The 22,246-nt window shown below is 38.7% G+C and overlaps 2 protein-coding genes across 2 annotated transcripts; both read left to right on the top strand.

Moving 5' to 3' along the window:
• Positions 1-11,632: 11,632 nt before the first annotated feature.
• On the top strand, positions 11,633-18,654 carry LOC108887368 (H/ACA ribonucleoprotein complex non-core subunit NAF1). Its single transcript, XM_018682761.2, has 9 exons — positions 11,633-11,709; positions 12,669-12,940; positions 13,058-13,199; positions 14,250-14,343; positions 14,485-14,567; positions 14,724-14,884; positions 15,056-15,107; positions 15,475-15,562; positions 15,780-18,654. Exons 2-9 carry the CDS (start codon positions 12,669-12,671, stop codon positions 16,178-16,180), a joined length of 1,293 nt encoding a protein of 430 aa, XP_018538277.1. The 5' UTR covers positions 11,633-11,709; the 3' UTR covers positions 16,181-18,654.
• An 899-nt stretch (positions 18,655-19,553) lies between these two features.
• LOC108887375 (C-type lectin domain family 17, member A) lies at positions 19,554-22,198 on the top strand. The gene is made up of 5 exons (XM_018682768.2): positions 19,554-19,713; positions 19,874-19,981; positions 20,491-20,645; positions 20,937-21,040; positions 21,945-22,198. The coding sequence occupies exons 1-5, from the start codon at positions 19,602-19,604 to the stop codon at positions 22,087-22,089; spliced, it is 624 nt and encodes a 207-aa protein (XP_018538284.1). The 5' UTR covers positions 19,554-19,601; the 3' UTR covers positions 22,090-22,198.
• The last annotated feature ends 48 nt before the right edge of the window (positions 22,199-22,246 follow it).

The following is a 22,246-nucleotide window of genomic DNA, read 5'->3' as shown; positions in this document are numbered from 1 at the left end:
TGCATTTTGCATAGGGTGCCTGTGTTATTTATAGGTTAATTTGTAGAAATGTTTATAAAGGACATATTTATTGTAGCCACTCTCTGTAAGCATAATTGTCTGCACACATGCACGTGTATGATTACCTAATGGTCATTTATCTTCGCCTTCCAAAACAGTCCATGTGAGCATTCTGTGATCTGGTGTACCTATGGTTACAGGTCCCATATTTTTCACTGTTCCAGTGCTTTATGTGAAGTTTTGATTTCCATTAGAAAATATATTTGAGCTTTTAGGTTCACCAAAAACCACTTCAGTATGCTTTTATATCTCCTCTCTCATGCTTCTGTCTGGAGCTCTGGCAAGATCAGCGTGTTTTGTGTCTCTAAGCCTGTCTTCTGATTGGCTCACTGTTTTGAGTTTTGTGTCATGAGTGATACATGGCCAGATTAACTGTACCTTGGTAAAACTCCCTAGTAAATGCAAGTAATGATGGACACCACTGCGGAAAATGTTACTGAACCAAACAAATGGTCAAACATGCTGATATTTCAGAGAAAACTGGACTCTACTATTACTACTCTTTGGGAGCCTGTGTAATGATGTAGAGTTTCCTTGACATTTTTCTGCGTTGTTGCTTGCTAGCTCAGCGATGGAATGATCAGACGTCCTGACGGCTTGGTTTAAGGCACAGTTTCTGAATATGGCCAGCGTGCATTTCCCCATGGATTGAGTCAGAGTGCTCTACTTTCACAGTATTCCTACAGCACCTGGACCGGCTTTGTGATCAAAAAAGACATGGAAGTCTCACTGGCTACAAATTGGGGTTACTGAAACTCCCTGGTTATGGTTAGAAGCAGATGGTGGTTATGGATAAAATTAACAGCAGACACAGGAATTCCACACAAAGATGTCACTGCTTTCCCCCGAGAAGCTCTGGAGTGTATTCTCTATCACCAAAGTCCATCACACACCAAACTTTTTCTAAACAAGCCTCAGTTATCACCTGGCTCTGGTACAAAACCACCAGGTCTGTGCACCAATGAAATGAGCAACAAAACAGCCCCCAAAATATTTGTGCGCAGTATTCTGGAGAAGGAGCGCTGACTTGCTGCTGTTTCAGTGACCACTTCTCTCTCAGTCATTTCCTCTGTGGTGGATATTTTTCACCAGTGAGCACAGAGACACAAGAATAAAACTCTGGTGAACACGGCAGGTTAGTGGGGGTAAGACATTTCAGCTGTTTTACCATATTTGAAAAATAAAATGTGGGCAGTCACTGTTAGACTGAGATATTATAAGAGACAGTAGATAAAGGATGTTGGGCCACGGAGATGACTGACCTTATATGAACCCAAAGAGATGTTAGAAAAAGATGCTATGTCATAAAAAACGTACAAAGTATGTGAAATATTCTTTCTTGTTCTCTCTCTCTCTGTGATCTCTTTTTCACTCTCTCACACACACACACACAGTGCCTGGAGGGAAAGCATGTCAGTGGGGAGATAAGGCTCCTTTGTTAGCTAGTTGACTCTTAGACACTATTAATTACACTGGGCCCAGGGAAACAGGTCAGTGACCTAACTAATAGCTGGTGTATGTTTGTGTTTGGATCTGAGCGTGTGTGTGTGTGTGTGTGTGTGTGTGTGTGTGTGTCACTTTAAAGACAATCTCACTGAATAACTCCACCAGTACTGTGATTTTATTAATTTATTATTATTTATTATAGGCATGACAATCATTATATCCCGTGTTAACTTGATTTGTGTTAAACTCACGAAAATACCAGTTGGAAAGATTAGTTTGTTCATTTTGGGGCCAGCACTACTTCACAGTTTATACAGGAAGTCACAGAAACAATCACATCCTGTTAGATCCAATCCCCTTTTAGTAAAACATTATCAGACTAATCCAGTGACCTTGTGGACCTTGTTTTAATTATGTTCTTTTGTAACAACAGGGCCGCCCATTAAAATGCTACACAGGCCATCTGTGTTCATGGTTTAAACTCCATATTACACAAATTTACATAAAAATTTAGATATCCTTGAATTGTCATGTAAAGAGTTCTCATATCGTGCCACTTGATAGGCTATAAATCAACTGACCATAGTTGCTGGGCCTGTTCCTCTCAAACGACATAAAGAAAATGAATACACGAGTTTTCATTATTGAGCTGTCAGATGTTCTGATTGTCAGGGCCTCTAAAAAATCAAAATCTCTTCAATTAAACAAAAAATGTAAAGTTTCTGATTCTTTCTCAGCGTTGTGCATTGATTGGTGGTGATCGATTTTGCACGTCTGGCTCATCGTGATCAAGTGTAATGTGAGCTGAAAGTACAACATCAAAAAAAATTATAGATTTTTTTGAGGAAAAATCAGCCATTCCTCAAAAAAGTACATGTATACAAAAGATGATGATGAACTTAATTCCTTGCTTGTTTTTAGAGTCATACCTGAGGCAGAAATTAGTACAAGTCAACCTCCTTTACATAAGGACTTAATTACTGACTAAATGTACTGATTTAATAACCAGTGCACATATTGATGAGGACAAATTAGCTTAGTTAGAGTGTTGCTGTTAGAAGTAAAGCTTGTGTTTCTGTCTCTCCCTGCATCTCTTCAGCTCTTTATTACATAAACAACAAATCCTCAGCTCAACTTTGACCTCTTGGTTAGGCTATTAATTGCACGCATGCACACACACACACACACACACACACAAAGAAAGTACATGCAAACACTAATAGACAGACTAATAGTTTAGACCCCCCACAAATAGCAGGTCAAGGTTGTATGCACCAGGAACCAATCTCTCTCTCTCTCTCTCTCTCCCTCCAAGCATGTGTGTGTGTCTGTGTGTCTGTGTGTATGTGTTCCCCATCCCTCTGTGCGTCAGTGTTTGTGTGTGTTCCCTAATTGGAATGCAATGCCTTTGGTCGTGCAATCACAGACGTCTGTGGAATTTGAGCTGATATGAAAATAATTGCTTCGCTTTGGCTTGGTCAGACGCTGTAACAAGCGATGTGTTTTCACAGAGTCAGAGATGTAAGACAATATGCCCCAATGTTTACACTCAAGCTTGTTATAACCTGCTTACAGGATGTTTTTTACACAGTCTGCCACAATGTACTTCAACTTACAGCTAAAGTTCTCATTTTGTGTCGGCCACTGTGTTCTGCATTCTATGCTCTAGGGAATTGACAAAAGTCTGAGTGTGTGACAGGGATGGAACTGTGTGTGTGCTTGTGTGCTCTGTGTGTGTATGTGTGTGTGTGTGGCTTATATGTTTGGCTAACATGGAGACATGTAAATCCCTGATTAGCTCTCTCACATAAACTTCCTTCACTGACTGATCAACACAAGAATACCAGACAGAGTGGTGGAGGGGATTTGACGTGTATGTGTGTGTGTGTAAAAAAGCTTAAAAGTTCCCCCCCCCCCACTAACTTGCTAACCTGCTCAGAATGTTATTTGTATGTGGTCCTGAGACATACTTTGAACTAGAACACACATTCAAGTTTAGAGCCCGAAGGTTTTGTTTCTGCAATGTCCTGCCACTCAGTTGAACGATGGTTTCAGCAAGGATTTCACCATAAGTGGGTGGATGTCACATGCTGATGTAAATGTAGGATCCTTAGGCAAGAGAAAGATATGGAACGTTAACTGAAATGTCACTGATAAAATATATTTGGCTCATTAGTCTGGAGTCCTGAAATCCTTAAATGTGCATGGTTCATTAAGACTTTTAGGTTAGTAATAACATTGTAGCATTTCCTCTGTCAAGTCCATTGGTTTCCTTCTTATTTATCCAGTTTTATATGTTTATAAACCAGCCAACAACCAGTTTATATTACCAGCCATCAGAGAAAAAAAAGGCCATGTTTCACTTTGTTTTAGTTTAGTTTTCTTTTACATATTTCTTTTTTTATAGCATAAATTCTACATTCAATTTCGGATGTTATTTTTTCCAGTTTCAGACTTTTGGCCCCGCTTCTGGTGTAGATGGGAGTAATAGGAATGGGCATGGACTTGTGAATGACTGCAATCAAAGTCAAATTAAAATCATGTTGCTCTCAGGAAATACCAGAACTAGAGCTAGTATTACTGTAAATTTCCTGTGCCTCATATTTAAGTGATTGGCATGTGGTTTTAGACCTCACATCACACCAGTCCTGGTTCAAGAGCGATCAATGACACATTAAGTCAAATGTCACAGTTTAACAATGACAGAATTGTGAGCACATTATTAGCAGTTAGCTGAAAGCACCATGGTGCTAAAATACAGCCTCACCAAGCTGCTAGCACAACTATGATTATTCCCTTAAGACAAATCAGCAGGTTCTTTTAGGAACAGCTGTTTCATAATTTCTCTTAATAATCGATGTGAGTGTCCTCCTATATTATGCAGATAGAAAAAAACAGAAAACTAAAACACTGAATAAACCTGTTGATTAAAATAAGCAAATGTAATCAACAAGAGATGTTCAAATTACAATACAATATTTAGTTATATTTCTCTCACACAATGTGTGTGGTTTTGAATTATAGAGTATGTTTGTTACTTTAAGTTACAACATAGACCAGAGGGAAACAAAATCCACATTAAGAACCATGTTGAGCCTTAATCCAGCTAACAGAAAGTTGTATAAGGTTACAAGGCTCATGGAAGTTTATTGAATATGGTGCAACAAAAACAAAATGAAATTTAAAAAATCATATTTCGACATATGACAAAATACCAACACACATGACCAACACGCACACTGCATGTTGCATGTGTATGTGTTAATCAGGCTTTTTCCCAGGCTTGTGTTTGCCAGGTCCTGGCAGAGTAATCTTGTGGGAGAAACCAGCCTAACCATTTACACCCACACAAACACAACACGCACACACCACGCACACACCACACACACACACACATTCATTCCTGTGTTCCCTAAATGGGGATAAACCCTGGGTCTTTAGTCTTTCTGGGTCAAACACCCTCAGTTCTCATTCTCTGTCTCAGTTGCTTTTCTGAGGACAACAAAGTAAATTTGTAAAGTTGAATAAGGAGGCCACCAATAGCAGGTTCAATCAGGAATGATCATCAATACGTTTACATTAATTCTGAGAATCTGAAATAACACCAGTGACATCTCATGTCATGTGAAGATGATATTTATGCTATATGTAATTTAAAAACAACTTTTATGTCACTCTTACCCCTTACAAAAGTCAGCTTTCTATCATACAATACAGTTTAAGATTCAGCTCATATCAGCATATCAGCCAGGAATCTATCTTGGAGTATATTTGCATTGTATAACATAAATTAATCATTATATATACAGTATATGAAGAGATACACCCGAGAAGCAAAGGCCAAGAGAATAAATGGCCTGTTCTCCATTGACCCATCCAGGGTCTACTCCCAGCTACAAGGGAATAGTAACACAAGGGCAGACCCTCCTAGACCTGTCAATGAGCAATCCTGGAAGGACATATGAGAGAAAAGGGCGTCAAACAACATCAGTGTTAAGTGGCTGGTGGACCTAAAAGCGGACCACAGAAACTTTCCAGAACAAGAACCAGTCAGTATCGTAAAGACAGACATCTAACAACGAGTCAGACACCACATCACTGTTCTTTGATTACAATCATATTTGGGCCCAGTGTTGGCCTTGACAACACTGTGTCACAATCTGATTGAATTTGTGTTGTTTGGACTGGGCCTTAGTGAGCACTTCATTCTGCAGGTTTAACCTAGGGGGCCTCTGTTTGGGACAAGTTGGGCACAGCTAAATCAGCATCATTCAACATCATTCTTGGTCTCTATCCAGGTATTCTGTATATAGTACTTCATATTGTCTAGAAAGCCAGTGAAAATACTAGCAGGTATGTGCATGTATATCTTACATCTCATACAGTGTGTATAAATTGTAGCCTTTGGAGATTTTTCTTGCATAAACCAGAATAAAGCGTTTTATGGTGGTTCAGTCATTAAGGAGATAAAAACCATGGATGACCTCTTCCAGATCTGTAAATTAAAGGTGTGGCACGATCTAGGTTAAATGTCTCATTTAGGAAAAGCGAGATTGCTCAAAGGACCCTCTGATTTGAAAAGTACGCCTAGATTATGGTTCACTTTTTACCTTATCTGTCAGTGTTGACAGGAAACAAGACTTCAATAGTAAGGTCACACTTGTTGCTCGTTTAATATATGTTTTCCATTTGATTTTAAAGATTGTAGCTTTAACAGACTTTTTACAGACTGTCAGATGGATCCTCATGTAACTGCAGAGAATGTTAGTTATGTGCTAATTGTTATTTAATCAATGAACAATACACCAGAGACATCAGAAAGGCAGAAAATGTAAAAGATACGAAACTGCAAAGCTGAAATAATGTTGTTGTGTTTTGAGTGACTTTTTCCTTTAAAGTTCAGAAACAGATGAAACTTGTCACCCATGGGAGGAAATGTGGAAGTGACACACTGACAACAGGAAAAAAAAAAAATACAGGAATTCAAGGAATTCCCTCTGACATATGGAGGTGTCACAGTGGAGATGCAGTAAATTTATTCTGTTTGTGTGAGTGAGTGTGTTTGTACATGTACGGAATGCTGTTTACACTGTTTTGTCATGCGTGACACAATGAGTGACATTGGAACCATTAACAAGAAAACTCACCGACAAACAACACCTGCTCTGTGTGTGAGAGAGTGTCAAAGACAATGCCAGAAAAACACCTGCTGCCTTTATGACCAGCAAACATATCCTGTTGCCTCTCAGAGATGCAAGTTCAATTCCCTGTGTACTGTCAAAACACAAATATGCTCAGGCTGAATACACGTCAACACAAAAAGAAAAATATTTTTGGACTAAAGACTGCCAGCAGGGTGGAATGCATTCCATGTTATCAATCTGACAAGATACAATTTTCTATAAATGCTACAGAGGGTTTCTGTCCACTTCTGTATTATTTGATCACTTGGAAGTGAAGGTGCATATCCACTTAACCAAAGAGTGATTAAGGTAAATGAGCAACCTTGTCCCTGCTTCCTAAGCAGTTTAAGTTGGTATTATTACCTGTTGTGTTACCAAGATCTCCTAAAGAGTTTTTGTTGTATATCATTATGTTAAAATACCTCATTTAAAGTGAAGAAGCTGGAGTTTCCAGTGTCTACTTGAATGCCAACATTTCGGTCTTTCAATAGATGCCTGTTGTTTTTAAGCACAGGTAAACAGACTTGATAAAAACAAGATGTAATTGAAGCATGTGATTTCCACTCAAGGTTTCAGCGAAGAGACAAAAACACATCAGATCTGTGTGGAGTGATGAGGAGACTGTAACCTTCTTCATGAAACATTAAAATCTGACAGAAATGTCCTTTTTTTTTAGATGTGGTTTTCCATTGTGTTAGGTTGCCACGGTTGCGCAGTGGTTAGCACTGTCGCCTAACAGCAAGAAGTTTCTGGATTCAACCCTCTGTGCCTGCGTGGTTTCTCTCCAGGTATTCTGGCTTCCTCCCATAGTCCAAAGACTCGCAGGTTAGGTGTCGAGTGGGACTGACTGATATAGATAATGGGTGGATGGAAGATTTTAGGTTTGACTGAAGTGCAATGGTTTAATAGCACCCAACTGGTGAATCCTATGGTGTTTAATTAGTCTCAAAGCCCGTTCATGTGTGTGTGTATATGATACAAGTGCAAAGAACAGTATGGAAAAACCGTCCTTGAGTGGAAGTTTTTTTTAGTTTATTTTTGAGAAGGCCACAGGACAATTTCTGCTCCTGTGATTGGTTACTTTGTAATACTGACCATGACCATGAAAAGAGTAATGTTAATGGCTGACAGCTCTCCCTGTGGTAGTTGCTATGTAATTAATGTATTTAGTATATGTTGTTTTATTGTTCTTTTTTTCTGTATTTGGCTAAATTGTATTTTGATGCTTTGACAACATTGTTTTTCAAACTTCTGTGCCCGTAAAGCCCCTTTAAGTTATGAATTTGCCAGCACTGACCTTAAAGGTATACTATGCAGGATTTTCCTAAAAAGCAATGTATAGCCTCATATAAGAATATTCCTACTCAATCATCACATGTGACTCACCGGAAGTGTGTGGCAGTGTATTTATCAGCAGAGACCCTGCCCCCTGTCTTTATTCCCTTTTAAGTGTGTGTAAGTATAAATAGATTGTCTTTAACTTTGACCCTGGAAGAGATGCAGGAAACTGATGCAGGAAAAAACAGGACGCCAACCAGGACCCACCGGCACTAAAATGGGAGAGACGCTGGCCAGGGCGGTCAACTCACGGGAACAGCTGAGACATTGACAGGGCCGGGTTAATTATAATTAACATACTGACAGGAGAGAGCTGGGGCTGGCTTCCCTGCCATCAGCAACGACGCCACCATCTCAAGACTGCATGCTCTGATATTTTGGCCTGACTTTCAGATGTTTGGGGTCGACATCTGTCCATCTATGCTTCTACAGAGACTTATAAAACTTGTAGGAGCTTTTATTACACTTAGTGTGACGAGTTGTCAACCTGTCTCTTCTGCTCAGTGTGTATTTATGGGGAAAATGGTGTTAAACACCTTTTCTTACTGTGTAATGTTACTGTGTTGCGTAAAATACACATAGGCTCACTTATTAGTAAACATTATTGTGTTATCTAGAAGAAGATACAGTATAAAAGAGGGGAATTGAATTTTACAGGTGTGCCTTCTGCAGACAAGCCTTAGCCACAAACCAAGGATTTGTTTGTCCTCCACGTCATTGTAGGAAGGATCGTCAATGAAATTAGATTGGAAAACAAATGTACCTTTGTCAAATACAAAGCTGTGGACAACATCTTTTGTCATCCAATGATGAAAAACGTTATAAATGAATGTAATAAATAACATACAGACGTAGGTGGATCACACATAACTAATCTTCAGTGTCTCGTGAGGAACCAAGTAATCATGTGTCATTTTAATAACATGGTAAAAACCAGGTGTGTGAACAGGTATGTGAATATCAAATGTTGGCTGTTAACCCCTGTTCAACACAGCTACATTACCTACTGGAACAGAGAAGCCTCCATATGCGTATCTAATAATAAACTATCACATTCAACAGTTAAATTCCTACTATTGTAAGACAATATCAGAGTGACCTTGATTAGTTCCATTCATTTATGTTATTTTTGTTCTTTGTTTGCTTTGTTTTCCAGTGTGGACAGCTGGAAAACCAGTGACATCACAGTGTTAGAAATATAAGTATGTGGAACATGTTCCTCAGCCTCTTGAGTCACCAGAATAAATGATCTTTATTGTTTTTTATGCAGCAAAACAAAGGTTTTCAAGGTTTTCTTTGAGTGTGCCCATTAGGAATTTCTACGCTTTGATGACTGCTTTATATTTTGTCTTGCGAGACAATGGGAATCAGTGTTTGAAGCCTGGCTCATACAATGTTATCATAGCAAATATCATTGGACACAGAAGCAGTATCTCAGTGAGACGTATTGGTGTGCCACTTCCCTTGCACTTGGTTTCAGACACTAGTGCAATTCTAGCATTCTAGAGAGGTGAATCATCCACACTAACAACAATGGCACATTTCTCAGGTTCCTCAGTGCATGAAAACATGAATGCTACTGGGATTCTTGTATAATTATTCTCAGACCTGGTGACCAGGGCAGTTTATGTCATTGTGTCTTCAAAAGCAGCACTGATGGTGTAAAATGGTCTTGTACTGAGGTACTTGTGAAGTGCTGCTTGATGTGTGAGTTGGCTTTGAGCAGTGCTAAAACAGTGGCACTGAGTCAGTGCCAGTTGATTAGCTCAGTAACAATATGGTCATTCAGGGGCCAGAATCAGCTGATTTTATGTAGCATTTATTTGACCTATCCTTGATTAGGAAACTTGCACAATAGACTATTTAATTTTTTTTAATTTTTGACACCAGACAGGAGAATGGATTTGGGGGTTCTGACAGAAAATAAGCTGTTAAGAAACAGAAGTTAGTATAATTTTGAACGTTTCAAACCAGAGGCTTGAACTGCTGCTCAGCCAAGGAAAGGTCACGAAAGGACATTTTGAAAACTGAAACATTTTAACAGCAGTCAACCGCAGCTTGGCTGTTCTAAAGTATAAACCATACAAAAACAAAAGGTTTTTAACACATTTCTTGGATCATGACATTTTGCCAACCCTCACAGTGGTACTCATGCACACACATCTTAATATATTTCAGTTCTGAACAGATCTCATCTAACTTGTGGGGAAAAAAACATGAAATTTAATCATGATGATCATTTTAATGCAAAACTAAACTGAAATTGGGCTTTTCAAGCTTTATTGTTTCTGAGCCAAAACGTTTTGATTTCAAATATCACATAATTTGTTTATTTTATAAAAAGATTTCTACCTTTTTCACTCCACATTGACCCAGAGGCCTCGTTATCATAGCCTAGGTTAATTAGACAATGTTAGGCTGCCACCTACTGGTCATATTTGATTAAGAGAAGTTTTTTTCTGCATCTTCGTCCTCATTTAATGTTCAGTATGTAATAATACGGTAATATTTATCAGTTTAAACATTCTTGCTTATGTGTCAATAATTATATTTTCAGTGTGTGCAAAAGTGCAGCATAAGCAATAAATCTTCACAAAATACACAGAAGAGGCTAAAAAAATGATAAGAATTAGACATTAAAAAATTCTACTCAATGTCTCAGGTGGGGATAAGATATTCTTAGTCGTGTCTGTATGTTCAGTTCTGCTTATTTAATAATACCGTACACAAACAAAAATATATTGATTATCATCAATTTACTTTTCGTGTCTAAAACCATTGCACAGTAGCAATATTCATGTTTTGTTTTTGTTTTTTTGGTTTTTTTTTTTTTTTTTTTTGTCCCCTCTACGACTGCGCGACCGCCTTGCGCACACCCGGAAAAATATAACCCCACGTGTTGAGTAGTCGCATGGGGGTTGAGAACCTATGGTTGGAGGTAGTTTAGCTGCGTCAAGTGTACAGGCATAAACGATTACTACCGGAAATAGTCATTTGCCTTCAAAATAAAACAGGAATAATCCGGTGTGTGGATATACAAGTTTTAATGGGTGATTAAATCACGCAGAATCCAGTGAAGTGGTTGCAGCAAAGTCTCAGATCATGTTGGCCTATGGAAATAACTATGCTATGTTACCATGCCTAGTTTGATTCATAATATCTCTATGGGTGGTGGATACCTCAATTATTTGATTAATGTCCAAACATGGCTTCCCAGATAAGAATCTGAGACCTTATCTAATTTGACACAGAATGTCCATTATGTGATTTTCAACGGTTGTGAGTTGTGTGTGTGTGTGTGTGTGAGAGAGGAGAGAGAGAGAGAGAGAGAGAGTATATGATTATATAATACATTTACAATGTGATTTGAATTTTTAGAATAACATAAGAAGCATATTTTCTTATTGTCTTGTTAAATAACTGCCTATAACTACCGAATATGTGATGCAGACTGCTGACATGAAAACAGGCAAAGTAAAATCAAGTGTATTTTTACACCTGGTATAACTAGTATAACGTCTGTTTTGGTTGTAGTTTTAACTAATGTAACGCCATCATTGATCGGGCTTGTATTTTGAAGGTTGATAACGGAAGTAACTTGTCCATTTTAGTGAAGTAGACGAGGTCTGGAGTTTACTGAGGTTCCCCGCGACACGGATTCAGTAGCTTCACCGACATACAGGTATTCTTTCAACACGCCCAGTGTTACTTTGCTTACGGACTGTTTATATAACTTGTTGGGGAAAAAGTCTCCGGGTTCACACAGGCTCGCGGCTTTTGAAGGCGTGTCGTGAATTAGATTTAACACTGTTAGCTTTGGTTAGCATTCTAGCTAATTAGCCAACTGACGCTAGCGCACATGTAAATAACAGTGTTTCATGTTTGTGTTTTCCGGTCGTTTCTCTGATTTGTCAGTCACTTTCGCTGGTATTGTTCTCAGAAATTATGTTTAGTGGTCGCAGAAGTCAGATGGAGATGATGACAGACATGGCAGATTGTTTTAATGGGACTGTTGTGTATGTAAATCAAGTATTCAAGTGTCCCTATTGATTCTACATCGATCGTGTTATCTGCTCGTTCTATGGCGTAATGTATAGGCGCTGTTTTATAGTCCCAAACACTGTACCATCATGTCATGCAGCTAACTATTATTTCGATTATAAATTATTCAGATAGTTATCTATTCAACCTATTGATTTATCGTGGATTTCCAGCATACTTTTCCAGACCCCAAGTTTACTTTCAGATAAGACTTGGTAAGTCAGAAGATACTGACGTTTGAGGAGATTAAACCAGCACATTTTTGGCATCTTTGCTTGAACCAGTTGCTTCAGCTTTATTCTAAAAACTCTAGATATCACTCTATAGAAATTGTGCACCAATACAATTTATGCTCATGCTGTTATACAACATTTTCTAAATAATTTGGTATCTTTGGTTGTTTAAACCTTTACTAGCTGTTAAGATAATGTTCTGTCATTGTAGCTAAACTTTGCTAAGGGGTTTAGCAGGACTTGTACTATATAGTTCAGGTGTTTACTTGTAGAAACAGGTTCTTCTTATTCCTACAGACTTCCATTAAAGTGTAAGTCCCAGATAAAAGATTTGATTTAAGGTTTTACATTGTTCATAACATTTCAGATGGATGAAAAACTATCCGAGGAAAATGGACAGACGGTACCAACACACCAGGAGGAAGAGGAGGAGATGGAGGTTACTGTGACAACACAACTAGAGAGTGTTACTGTGACCCCTGACAACGCAGACCTGTCTTCACACACAGAAACACAACCGGAGGAGAAAGGAGCTGTACATACAGACTCAACAGCAGCAGCACTTTCTTTAGACAGTGTGTGTAAGACAGAGGACTGTGATGATGACGACGAAGACGATGACTCAGAGGATTCAGATAGGTATTTACACACATGTACACAACAATTTCACAAAAGGCTTGTTATTAATGTTTTTAGCCTGGGAACCAGAAAGGAACTGAATAAGTAACTCTGATGCTCCTCTTCTCCTTTCCTCAGTGACAGCTCTTCCTCTTCCTCCTCATCGTCCTCTTCCTCCTCATCCTCTTCCTCTCCCTCTGCCCCCATATTTGAGGATGACGATGACGAGGGTTTCAGCCAACCAGCCCCCATCAAAAGCAGAGATGAAGTCCTGCTCGAGGTTAGTCTGCGATCACGTGTTTGTGTATGTTCTATAAGAACGGCCAAGGATGAGGACTGTGTGCTCTGGAAATCCTGTTCTTCCTCCATGTTGAAGAGGACAGAGGGACAGTAATATGGATTGTGTTAGTGGATTGAATTTATGAGTTGCTGTGGATCAGTAATGTCCGGCTTCCCCTGCACTGTTTAACCTGCTTGTCCACTGTTCAGAATGTGTGTGTTTTTTTCCATTGCTCACAGGTGGTGCTGTTTGGTGTTAGGCAGCTTAAACATTTGCTATTCAGCTTCTGCTTCAGCAGGTTCATTCTGAACAACAATGTTACTCCTTGTTCATAGTCAGATATTTCTTCTTCTTTGTTTTTTTTTTATCCTATTACGAACACAGCACTCTAAGTTTCAGTACCACTTCCAAAACTGAATCCTCAAGCCCTAACCCTTTCTTCACGTAACAAATACAAGCCAAAGTTGTGTTAATTGTTGTCTTTTTAAAAAAACCCAGCTTAACAAGAACTTGGTCTGAATAAAATACTTTTTTTAATGACTTCAAACAGGGAAAATTGATGAAATTAAGAACTACCCAATCAAAGAAGAAGTATTCAAGGACATAACTCTGACTAGACATTTAAAGTCAGCTTCCAGTATTTGAGAGTTTATAATAATACTACAGACACAGTCAGCTACTATCAAAAAAGCATAGACGATTAATGCAGGATAAAACGACAGGATGAGGCAGGATTAATGTAAACTCCCCACACATCACACTGTTTAAATGAGAGAAATGAAAAAGGGGGAGGGAAACTGCACACCCTTTGCTGTAAGCTAAATAGCAGAAAGACATATCAGCACCAAACACTGTTGAGTTCTCTTTCTTAAGGTCTGAGCAATCACCACAAGTCACTACAGAATGCACTGACATCTTATCAGACATTTATTTTTCAGCCTCATTGTCTTGTTTGTTTTCCTGTTTGCAGGAAATCTTTAATCTTTATGAACAGATTTACTGTTAACACCATCAGACCACAGGCTAAAATGTGGGGTTGTTTGCATGTAGGAGCTGCCTGCGGTAGAGGACTTGTGTGTATCGTTACCAGAGAATGCAGAACTGCAGCCTGTAGGGACCATCTCCAGTATTCTACAGCAGCTTGGTAAGTATACACACAAACTCACACTAAGGTCACATCTCAACCTTTGCTGTCTGGTTTCTAAAGAAATAAAGAAAAGTCTTTTTTCCCCACAAGTGGAGATATTTTGTCAGCTCTGTCTTTAACCACTCTTTCTGTTTGCAGTTATCATCCAGTCTCTGAAAGACACGCCCCCTCTGACTGATGACAGCATCATCTTTAATTCTGATAGGTTGGCTGTGGGCAAGGTGGGTGAACCAGCAGAAACCTGACTGTCTGTTAGGCTACCTCTACTTTTTCATTGTCTTTCTTTGTGTGCTTTATGTTTAAGTGTTCTCTGTTATCTGCTTGTGTCCTGTTGGTCTCCACATGGTACTAATGTTGTGTTGTTTTGTGTGTCTCAGGTGTTTGAGGTGTTTGGTCCAGTGTCCAGTCCACTGTATATTGTACGTCTGAGCTCTGTGGAGCAGATAAGCAGCAAGGGGCTGACAGAGGGCCTGACTGTTTATTATGCACCGGCAATCAAAGAGTACACAGGATACATCCTCACACAACAGCTTAGACTGTAAGTAAATGCACACATTCACAAATAAATTAGCATAGAGCATGTTAGATCAACATGATAATTAGTTATATGGTTTGTTTGTTAATGAGTTGTCACCTCTGATGTGATGTACTGACATTTATTTATGACCAGTGGTGGTCAGTATGTTGTAGTGACAGTGTTTTCCTTCAGTTTAAAGGGATCAGATGCATCCTGGAAGAACGATCAAGAACCACCAGAAGAGGTAAGCACAAAGACAGAAATGTGAATATGCCAGGTGAAGTGTGTTGAGACACCGCTTTATGATCAAACAAAGCTATAACTGCTGTCAAACAAAGACAAGTGGTAACCTCTGATGTGTCTAATGGAAACAAATGTTTTCGTTTTAATTCATTTTTTTAACCAGTTTGATGAAAAGGTTACTGGTACAGTTAAGTGGCGACTATAAAACTTTCTATAGGGGGAGGCTAAACTGGCTGTATGTCAGCAAGAAAAACAAATGGAGGACAGGGCAGGTCTAACATGCTATGTGTCTATGCAATAATGAAAATTAAGTAATTCTGTTTTTAAGAAACTTCTGTTTGTCTGTCTCTCACTCTCTTGTTTTCCAGGCTTTAGATTATAGTGATGATGAGAAAGAGCAGGAGGCAAAGAGGAAAGCGAAAAACCTAAAAAAGAAACGGGACCATAATAATACAGGTACTCACAAACTCACACTGTTCATGTTTATTCTGTATGATAATAAGATAAGATAATCACTGAAAACAGTCAAGATTAGTCCTAGTCCCTGCAGGAACAGAACTCTCTCTAAATGTATATGTGACATGTTTGTAAAACCTTTAAAGCAGCCAGAATCAAAGAAGTTGAAAGTTGAAAGTCTTCGCAGTAGATGTTTCATCTCCTTTTCTCCCTCCAGATAATTCTGCCAACATTACCCAGAGCACCTTGCTGCAGCAGCAGCAGCAGCAGCAGCAGCAGCAGCAGCAGCGTGATAACAGGGGCTTCCCACCAAGACATGCAGGGCCTTCAGTCAGGCACCAGAACCCAAGGAACAAACAGCCACCATTCAGACACACACGCCCACCACCTGCACACATAAGTGCACCTCCCATGTACCTCCCACCTCTCTGTCCTTACCCTCCTCCACCTCCTCATCATTTCCCCCCACCCAGCTTCGCTCTCTACCCACCACCTCCTCCTCCTCCATCTTTCTTCAATCCATCTTTCTCTTCTCCTCTCTGGCCACCAAACTCTGTCCCCTTCTCTGACCTCCCTCCTCCTCCTCCTCCCCCACCGCCTCCTCCTCCATCTCAGTGATGCCCAACACATGGTCTGTACACGTGCACACTCACCAGACTTCCTGTTGGTAAATTTATGTTGTTTTTTTTTTCTTATTAGAAATGTCATCACGACAGCTGGACAAATCATCCATATGTATCAATCCCTGGCTCTGCTTGTTAGCAGTGTTTATTAGGCTGTGCAGTCACTGATAATAGAATATAATATTAACTTTAATGTTGCTGAAGGAGCCAAGTGATGTGCTGTGAGCAACTGCATACCCTGCCACTGCTGTGTTTTTAAGTTTTAAACATTCTTTCATCAAATAGTTATAATTTCTAATTATTTTATTTTTCCTTCCGAACTTCATGAACTTATCTTGGAGACAACCAACCACACTTGTATTGATTTCTTTAATGAAACACTAGCACAGTGTCAAAGACCTTCAAACAAAATGAAGGTATGGTATCATTTTACTGAGCTAGTGAGACTTATGTAAGAACAACAGTGTGTGGAAACGTATCGCTTGGGAAATGAACTAGTTCTTCTTGGACCAGTTCTGTGGTGTCATGAGAAAATAACAGGCCAATAGTGTGAGGTAATGTCGGGGTCTCATGGACTTGAAATTAAATACAATGCGTTCAGAAAGTATTTAGATGTCTTTCACATTTTGTTATGTTGCATCTAAACTCAATGCCACATAATGATAAAACCAAAACAGAAGTTTAGTTTTTTCCCTAAATTCATTGAAAAGGAAAACTGAAATATCACATTAATATTATTATTCAGATACTTCACTATAACACTTGGAATTTAGCTCATTTCTTTTCATCAGGCAACTAGCTCTAGGAAGAGACCTAGTTGTTCCTAAACTTCTTCCATTTAAGAGTTATGGATCCCACTGTGTTCTTGGGATCTCCTTTTTTGTAGCCTGCTCCAGATCTGAGTCTAAACACAATCCTGTCTCATGAATTCTGCAGGTGGTTGCTTTGACTTCATGGTTTGGTTTTTGATCTGATATGCTGTGAGACCTTATATAGACAGGTGTGTGCCTCATTGAATTTACCACAGGTAGACTCCTAGTCAAAGTGTAGAAACATCTAAAAGATGATCTAAACAAATGGGAGGATCCTGAGCTAGATTTCAAGTGTCATAGCAAAGGGTCTCAAAATTTATGTCAATGTGATACATCAGTTTTTCTAAATATCTGTTTTTGCTTTGTTATTATGTGGTATTAAGTGTAGATTGATGATACATAACAAAATGTGAAAAAAGTGAAGGGGTCTTGATACTGTCCACATGCACTGTATGTTTGAATGTCAGCATGAGGCATCTCAAACAACATGTCCCACGGCTGATTTTTGTGTCATTATTTGACAGCTAAGTTGACCAACAAGAAATGTGTGGAAAGCTTGGTGAATTCTTTCACATCTGTAGATGTGGTAATTATTTAAGTGCATTCTAAACACATTATTAGTGTATGACAAGTGTTGCCATCAGTGTGTTGAAGGAAATCACAGTCAGCTTTTTATGCATCACAGCCTACTCAGTTTCCTTCACACTTTTGGCCAGGTACATGTATGATGCTGTATATACAGAATGGACACAGCAAATGATAATTCATTTGATTTTCAGTTAATATTAACCTTTAGAGAAACAAAATAATGTTAGGCAGGCATTGATTTAATTTTTCTTTTTCCATTATGGTTGCACTGCATATTTAAATGTCAAACATACACTTACTGTGTGTGTTTTAGTTGCTAAAATGAAATAACACACAGTTAACTTTGAGTGGAGCAGAAAAATATTTTCCAGTCTTTCATTTCAGTTGCAAATAATAAAACAGTTCTACCAATGGAAAAAATCACAGTCTGTAAAATGCTGTAGTTGCAGTTCTATACTCAGGCTTCATTATTTAAATGTATCCCAGTGTGTGTTGATCTGGTCTCATCTGGAAGTTGTTCCCTACACACAGTTATGTCTGCACAGAGTGGAAGATTAATATCAGAGAAGAAGCAGCAGCGGTTTGTCTAGACGTCCCAGACAAATGCTATGGAATTTGTTTAAAATAATATTCTTTGTTTGTGGAAGAGCAATTTCAACTATAAACTCAGTATGTTTCAATGTGAAAGTGACGGTTTAACTGAACTGAAAACTGCCGACCATACAAATGTAGACTTGATACCTTTTTTTACTGGCTGAAATTGAGCTCTGCTGTTGTCGCTCGTGATATTGTATATTTCTTTGTTGTTGTTTTTTTTTACCAGAATTCTTTATAGATGTCAACATTTGCACCATTTAAAGAATTGCATCAATGGAAATAAATGTCTCTGTGTAAAACGTACGTCAGTGTTTTGAGCCACAGTTGGTAAAATGTTTTGTGTCACACTGTTGTGTAAAGCTGCTGCTGTGTTCAGTCTCTAACAGCCTTTCTCAACAGGACATTTCTACACACTGAGTGAAAATGAAATCTGGCACAAGACAAAACAACAATTAAACTGGTTAATATTTTACATGATTTGCTGAATCATATTTTTTTATGAATTTTATTAATTATTAAGCTGAGATCATATGTTGTCTTCAACTTCACTCACATGGAAAAAATAGAGTTTGATTTTTTTTTTTTTTTTTTCCTTGGATGTAAATTGTAAATATGTCAAAATGTGAAGTTCTCTTTGGACAGTTTTGACAGTTTGGACTATCTTGAAATAATTTGAGGTATAACAGCAAAAATGAAAATGTGTTTAGTTAAATAAACACTTAGTTGTCATTTTACACCTAGCTAAAGCTAATACGGTTTAATCCAACTTTCCTGCAGTAGATCCCAAATTTACAAACTTGTTGAAACTGCAGATGTGCTGATTCAGCTGTTACTTGTGGTGCTGTTGATCTGTACTGCATCAGAGAGGTGTTTCTGTTAGTCAGCCTTCCTCACTGATTTTTTGTTTGTTTGTTTGTTTGTTTTGTTTTGTTTTGTTTTTTTACCAAATTCTTTAAAATCCACAAAATGAGCTCTAAATCCAGTGGCACGCCTGGAGCTGCTTTCCTTTTTGGAATTTCCAATTCTGTTCTTTCTTTTTCATATGAAACTTCAAATGAAAATTATAAAACTTTTATTTTATCTTACTGACTTTATTTTTTTTTTTAATGTTTTCATTTTATAGATCCAAAATTAACCAAAACAAACTTTAAAAAGAATCACACCAGAAAATTTTTACATACTGATTCTGTTCATAAAAAAATGTTAATCATCAATATCCAAAATATAGAGTTAACAATAAATAACAGCACTGAACACATTGATAAGAGAATAAAATAGCCAAAAAGAAAAAAAAAGTCCATATTGTCCATTCAGGGTGAAACATTTGACAGGATTACACTTCCTGTGACACAAGATAGGAGGGCTAGTGAAGTGCTGCGCACCATCAGACTGAAAACAGATCTCTGCAGTTGTGTGAGCATGGCTGTCTTCTTCAGCAGTGAGTCTGATACCAACTTTGAAACTGGTGAATATCAGCAGTTCCCCAGATCTGAACCTGAGGATGCTGCTAAAGAAAAGACTGACAAACCAAGTAAGCCATCAGGGACAGAGGAGATGATTTAAGTGCTGTTACGTTTTTGTTGTACAGAAAGTTGACGTTACGTACCAAATGTATTTTATGATTCATCAACAGGACAAGAATTGAGCTAATATGTTTGTTTTCTCTGTGTGTGTCTGTGTGTTTTGTCCAGAGTTTAGACATCTCAGGGTGGTTCTGCTGAGCTTTGGGCTGCTGTGTGTTCTTCAAGCCGTTCTTAACATCTCTCTGAGACTTGCTCTGAGTGAATCTTCTGATAAAGGTAGATAGACACCAGTCTGCACTCTGGTACGTGCCAAGGCAGGCATTACAAAATGTGTCACTATTATCTTTGCTTGTTTGTTTGTTTGTTTGTCACGTCATCACACCTGCAATACACCTGAGAATCTTCAGCACATTCATTGTGGCTGAGGAAATGTCTGTCATAGTGGTCATCAAGAAATGAGAACAGGCCTCAATGTTGAATGTTCAAATTAGAGTTTATGCATTTTTTTTTCTAAATTAGTTTGATGTAGCAGAATGCAGAAAATCACAGCTTAATTTACAGTAACTTTGTATTATAATCAGTTTAGAACATACATTTAACAGTCTTTAAAATAGTATGTAAACATGCAAAATGAACTAAATACAGAGCTTGGATGGTGGTTGAGTTTGAGTGAGAAAATGTACCATGTTGTGTTGACTTGCAGCATCCTGTTCTCTGTTGCATCATGATATTCTGGTGTGTCTGTGTGTGATCTGTATTTTGACATGTTATGTTGGTGTGTGGAGGTGAGACAGAGGAAGATGGCTGTCCAGAGAGCTGGCTGATGTTTGGTTCCAGTTGTTACTACATCTCTTCACAGAGGAAGAGCTGGGATGACAGCCGGCAGTACTGTGAGCAGAGAGACGCTGACCTGGTCATCATCAACAACAGACAGGAACAGGTACCTTTATTCTCCCATGCACCACTGTATCTGTATGTTTACCTGCTTTGCTCTGGACCTTTTTTTTTTTTGAGGAACCATCTTAAGTGTATCTGGAAATAAACAGCCTGGGAGAGCGCCAAGGGAGCAGGATGATGACTTGATGGCTCAGTTTTGTCCTGTAGGCCATTGCTACAAATGTTATTCGTGGAAGGACAGACACTCTGGCTTTTATATATGTATATATGGACACTGAAAAAGATAAAAGGTATAACATTTTTAAATGGGACAGCGTGCTGTGATTTATAACAGGCCTTCCTCACTGGATTCACCGCGGCAGCGTGGGTCGGTATGACTGACAGGGCGGTGGAAGGTACTTGGATCTGGGTGGATGGAACACCAGTGAACAAAGATGGGTAAGATGACTCATTCTGTATGACTGGGTACATGCACTATTAAATAACTGCACTGTTGAATGGTTGCATTATGGCTGTGGATTATTAAGTGTGTGATTAGTTTTAATTGCAGATAGCTCTGCAGTGTTAGATTCAATAACACTGTATTGCTGGTAGCGAAACACATAGCAACAGTCACTTGGTGTATGGAGAGTGCTTTAGTGCTTTAGAGTGGTTCATGGTTTCATAAAGCAATAAGTGGTGCAGGACAGGGAAAAATCATAATCAGCTCACATTAGACATGTGGAAAAGCAAACAAGTAACTGGTACAGCAACTGTAACTGGTACAACTTAATACATTAGTCTAATGTATTACATAGGACAAATTTTCCCACTTCAAGTGGGATGAAAAATGTAATTTTATTTCTATTTGATGTGTAACAACAAGTCTACATACCTAAACATCAGATTTTGAGATGAGAAATACTGTAAACTGCAGCATTGAATCATTTCAATTAGTATCTATTGTTCAGGGCACCTTTTAAAGGGCATTAAACCAACAGGCATCAGACAGAGAGTATTAGTGACTGTTTGAAGTAACAGTACTTAACTGGACAGAGATCTCACACACTGATACTGTATACCAATGAGTGTTGGTCAGTTCAGATGATTCCTAATGAGGACTTGTCCTGGTGTCAGTTTCAATCTTACTCCTGCCTTCAGTTTGTTTTTTGATCCAGCACTGGAGAATATTAACTAGTGTCACTGATGACGAGCAGCAACAGTAAATATGTGACACATCTCAAAAGCACAAGACACAACAGCAAACTTTGGTAATCCTCAAAACCAAAATGCTCCAAGCAGAAGGAAACCAGGCAAAGTGTCCTGCTGCACTCAGCGACTGCATGTTTTGTTCTGTTTGTAGTCTGCAGTGGGCACCTGGACAGCCTGATGGCGCGTTTGGAGGAGAAGACTGCAGTGACCTACGTACAATGAATGATTTCATCGGCTTGAATGACTTAAACTGTAGCACCAGGATCCAGTGGATCTGTGAGAAAACATTGTTTTAGCTCAAACTGTGCAGATGCGTGTACTGCTCCTTCATCTTCCTTTGCTGTAACTGGACCTCTGTTCCATTCATATTTGTACTTGATGATAATGCAGCTGTTGATATTTTCCCATGAGTGTCTCTGAAACGTTTTCTCTCTGCCACACACATACACACAG

The sequence above is a fragment of the Lates calcarifer genome, linkage group LG5 (genome assembly GCF_001640805.2).
Source record: "Lates calcarifer isolate ASB-BC8 linkage group LG5, TLL_Latcal_v3, whole genome shotgun sequence".
In the NCBI taxonomy this organism is placed as follows: Eukaryota; Metazoa; Chordata; class Actinopteri; family Centropomidae; genus Lates; species Lates calcarifer.
This window is presented reverse-complemented; position numbering and strand designations above follow the sequence as displayed.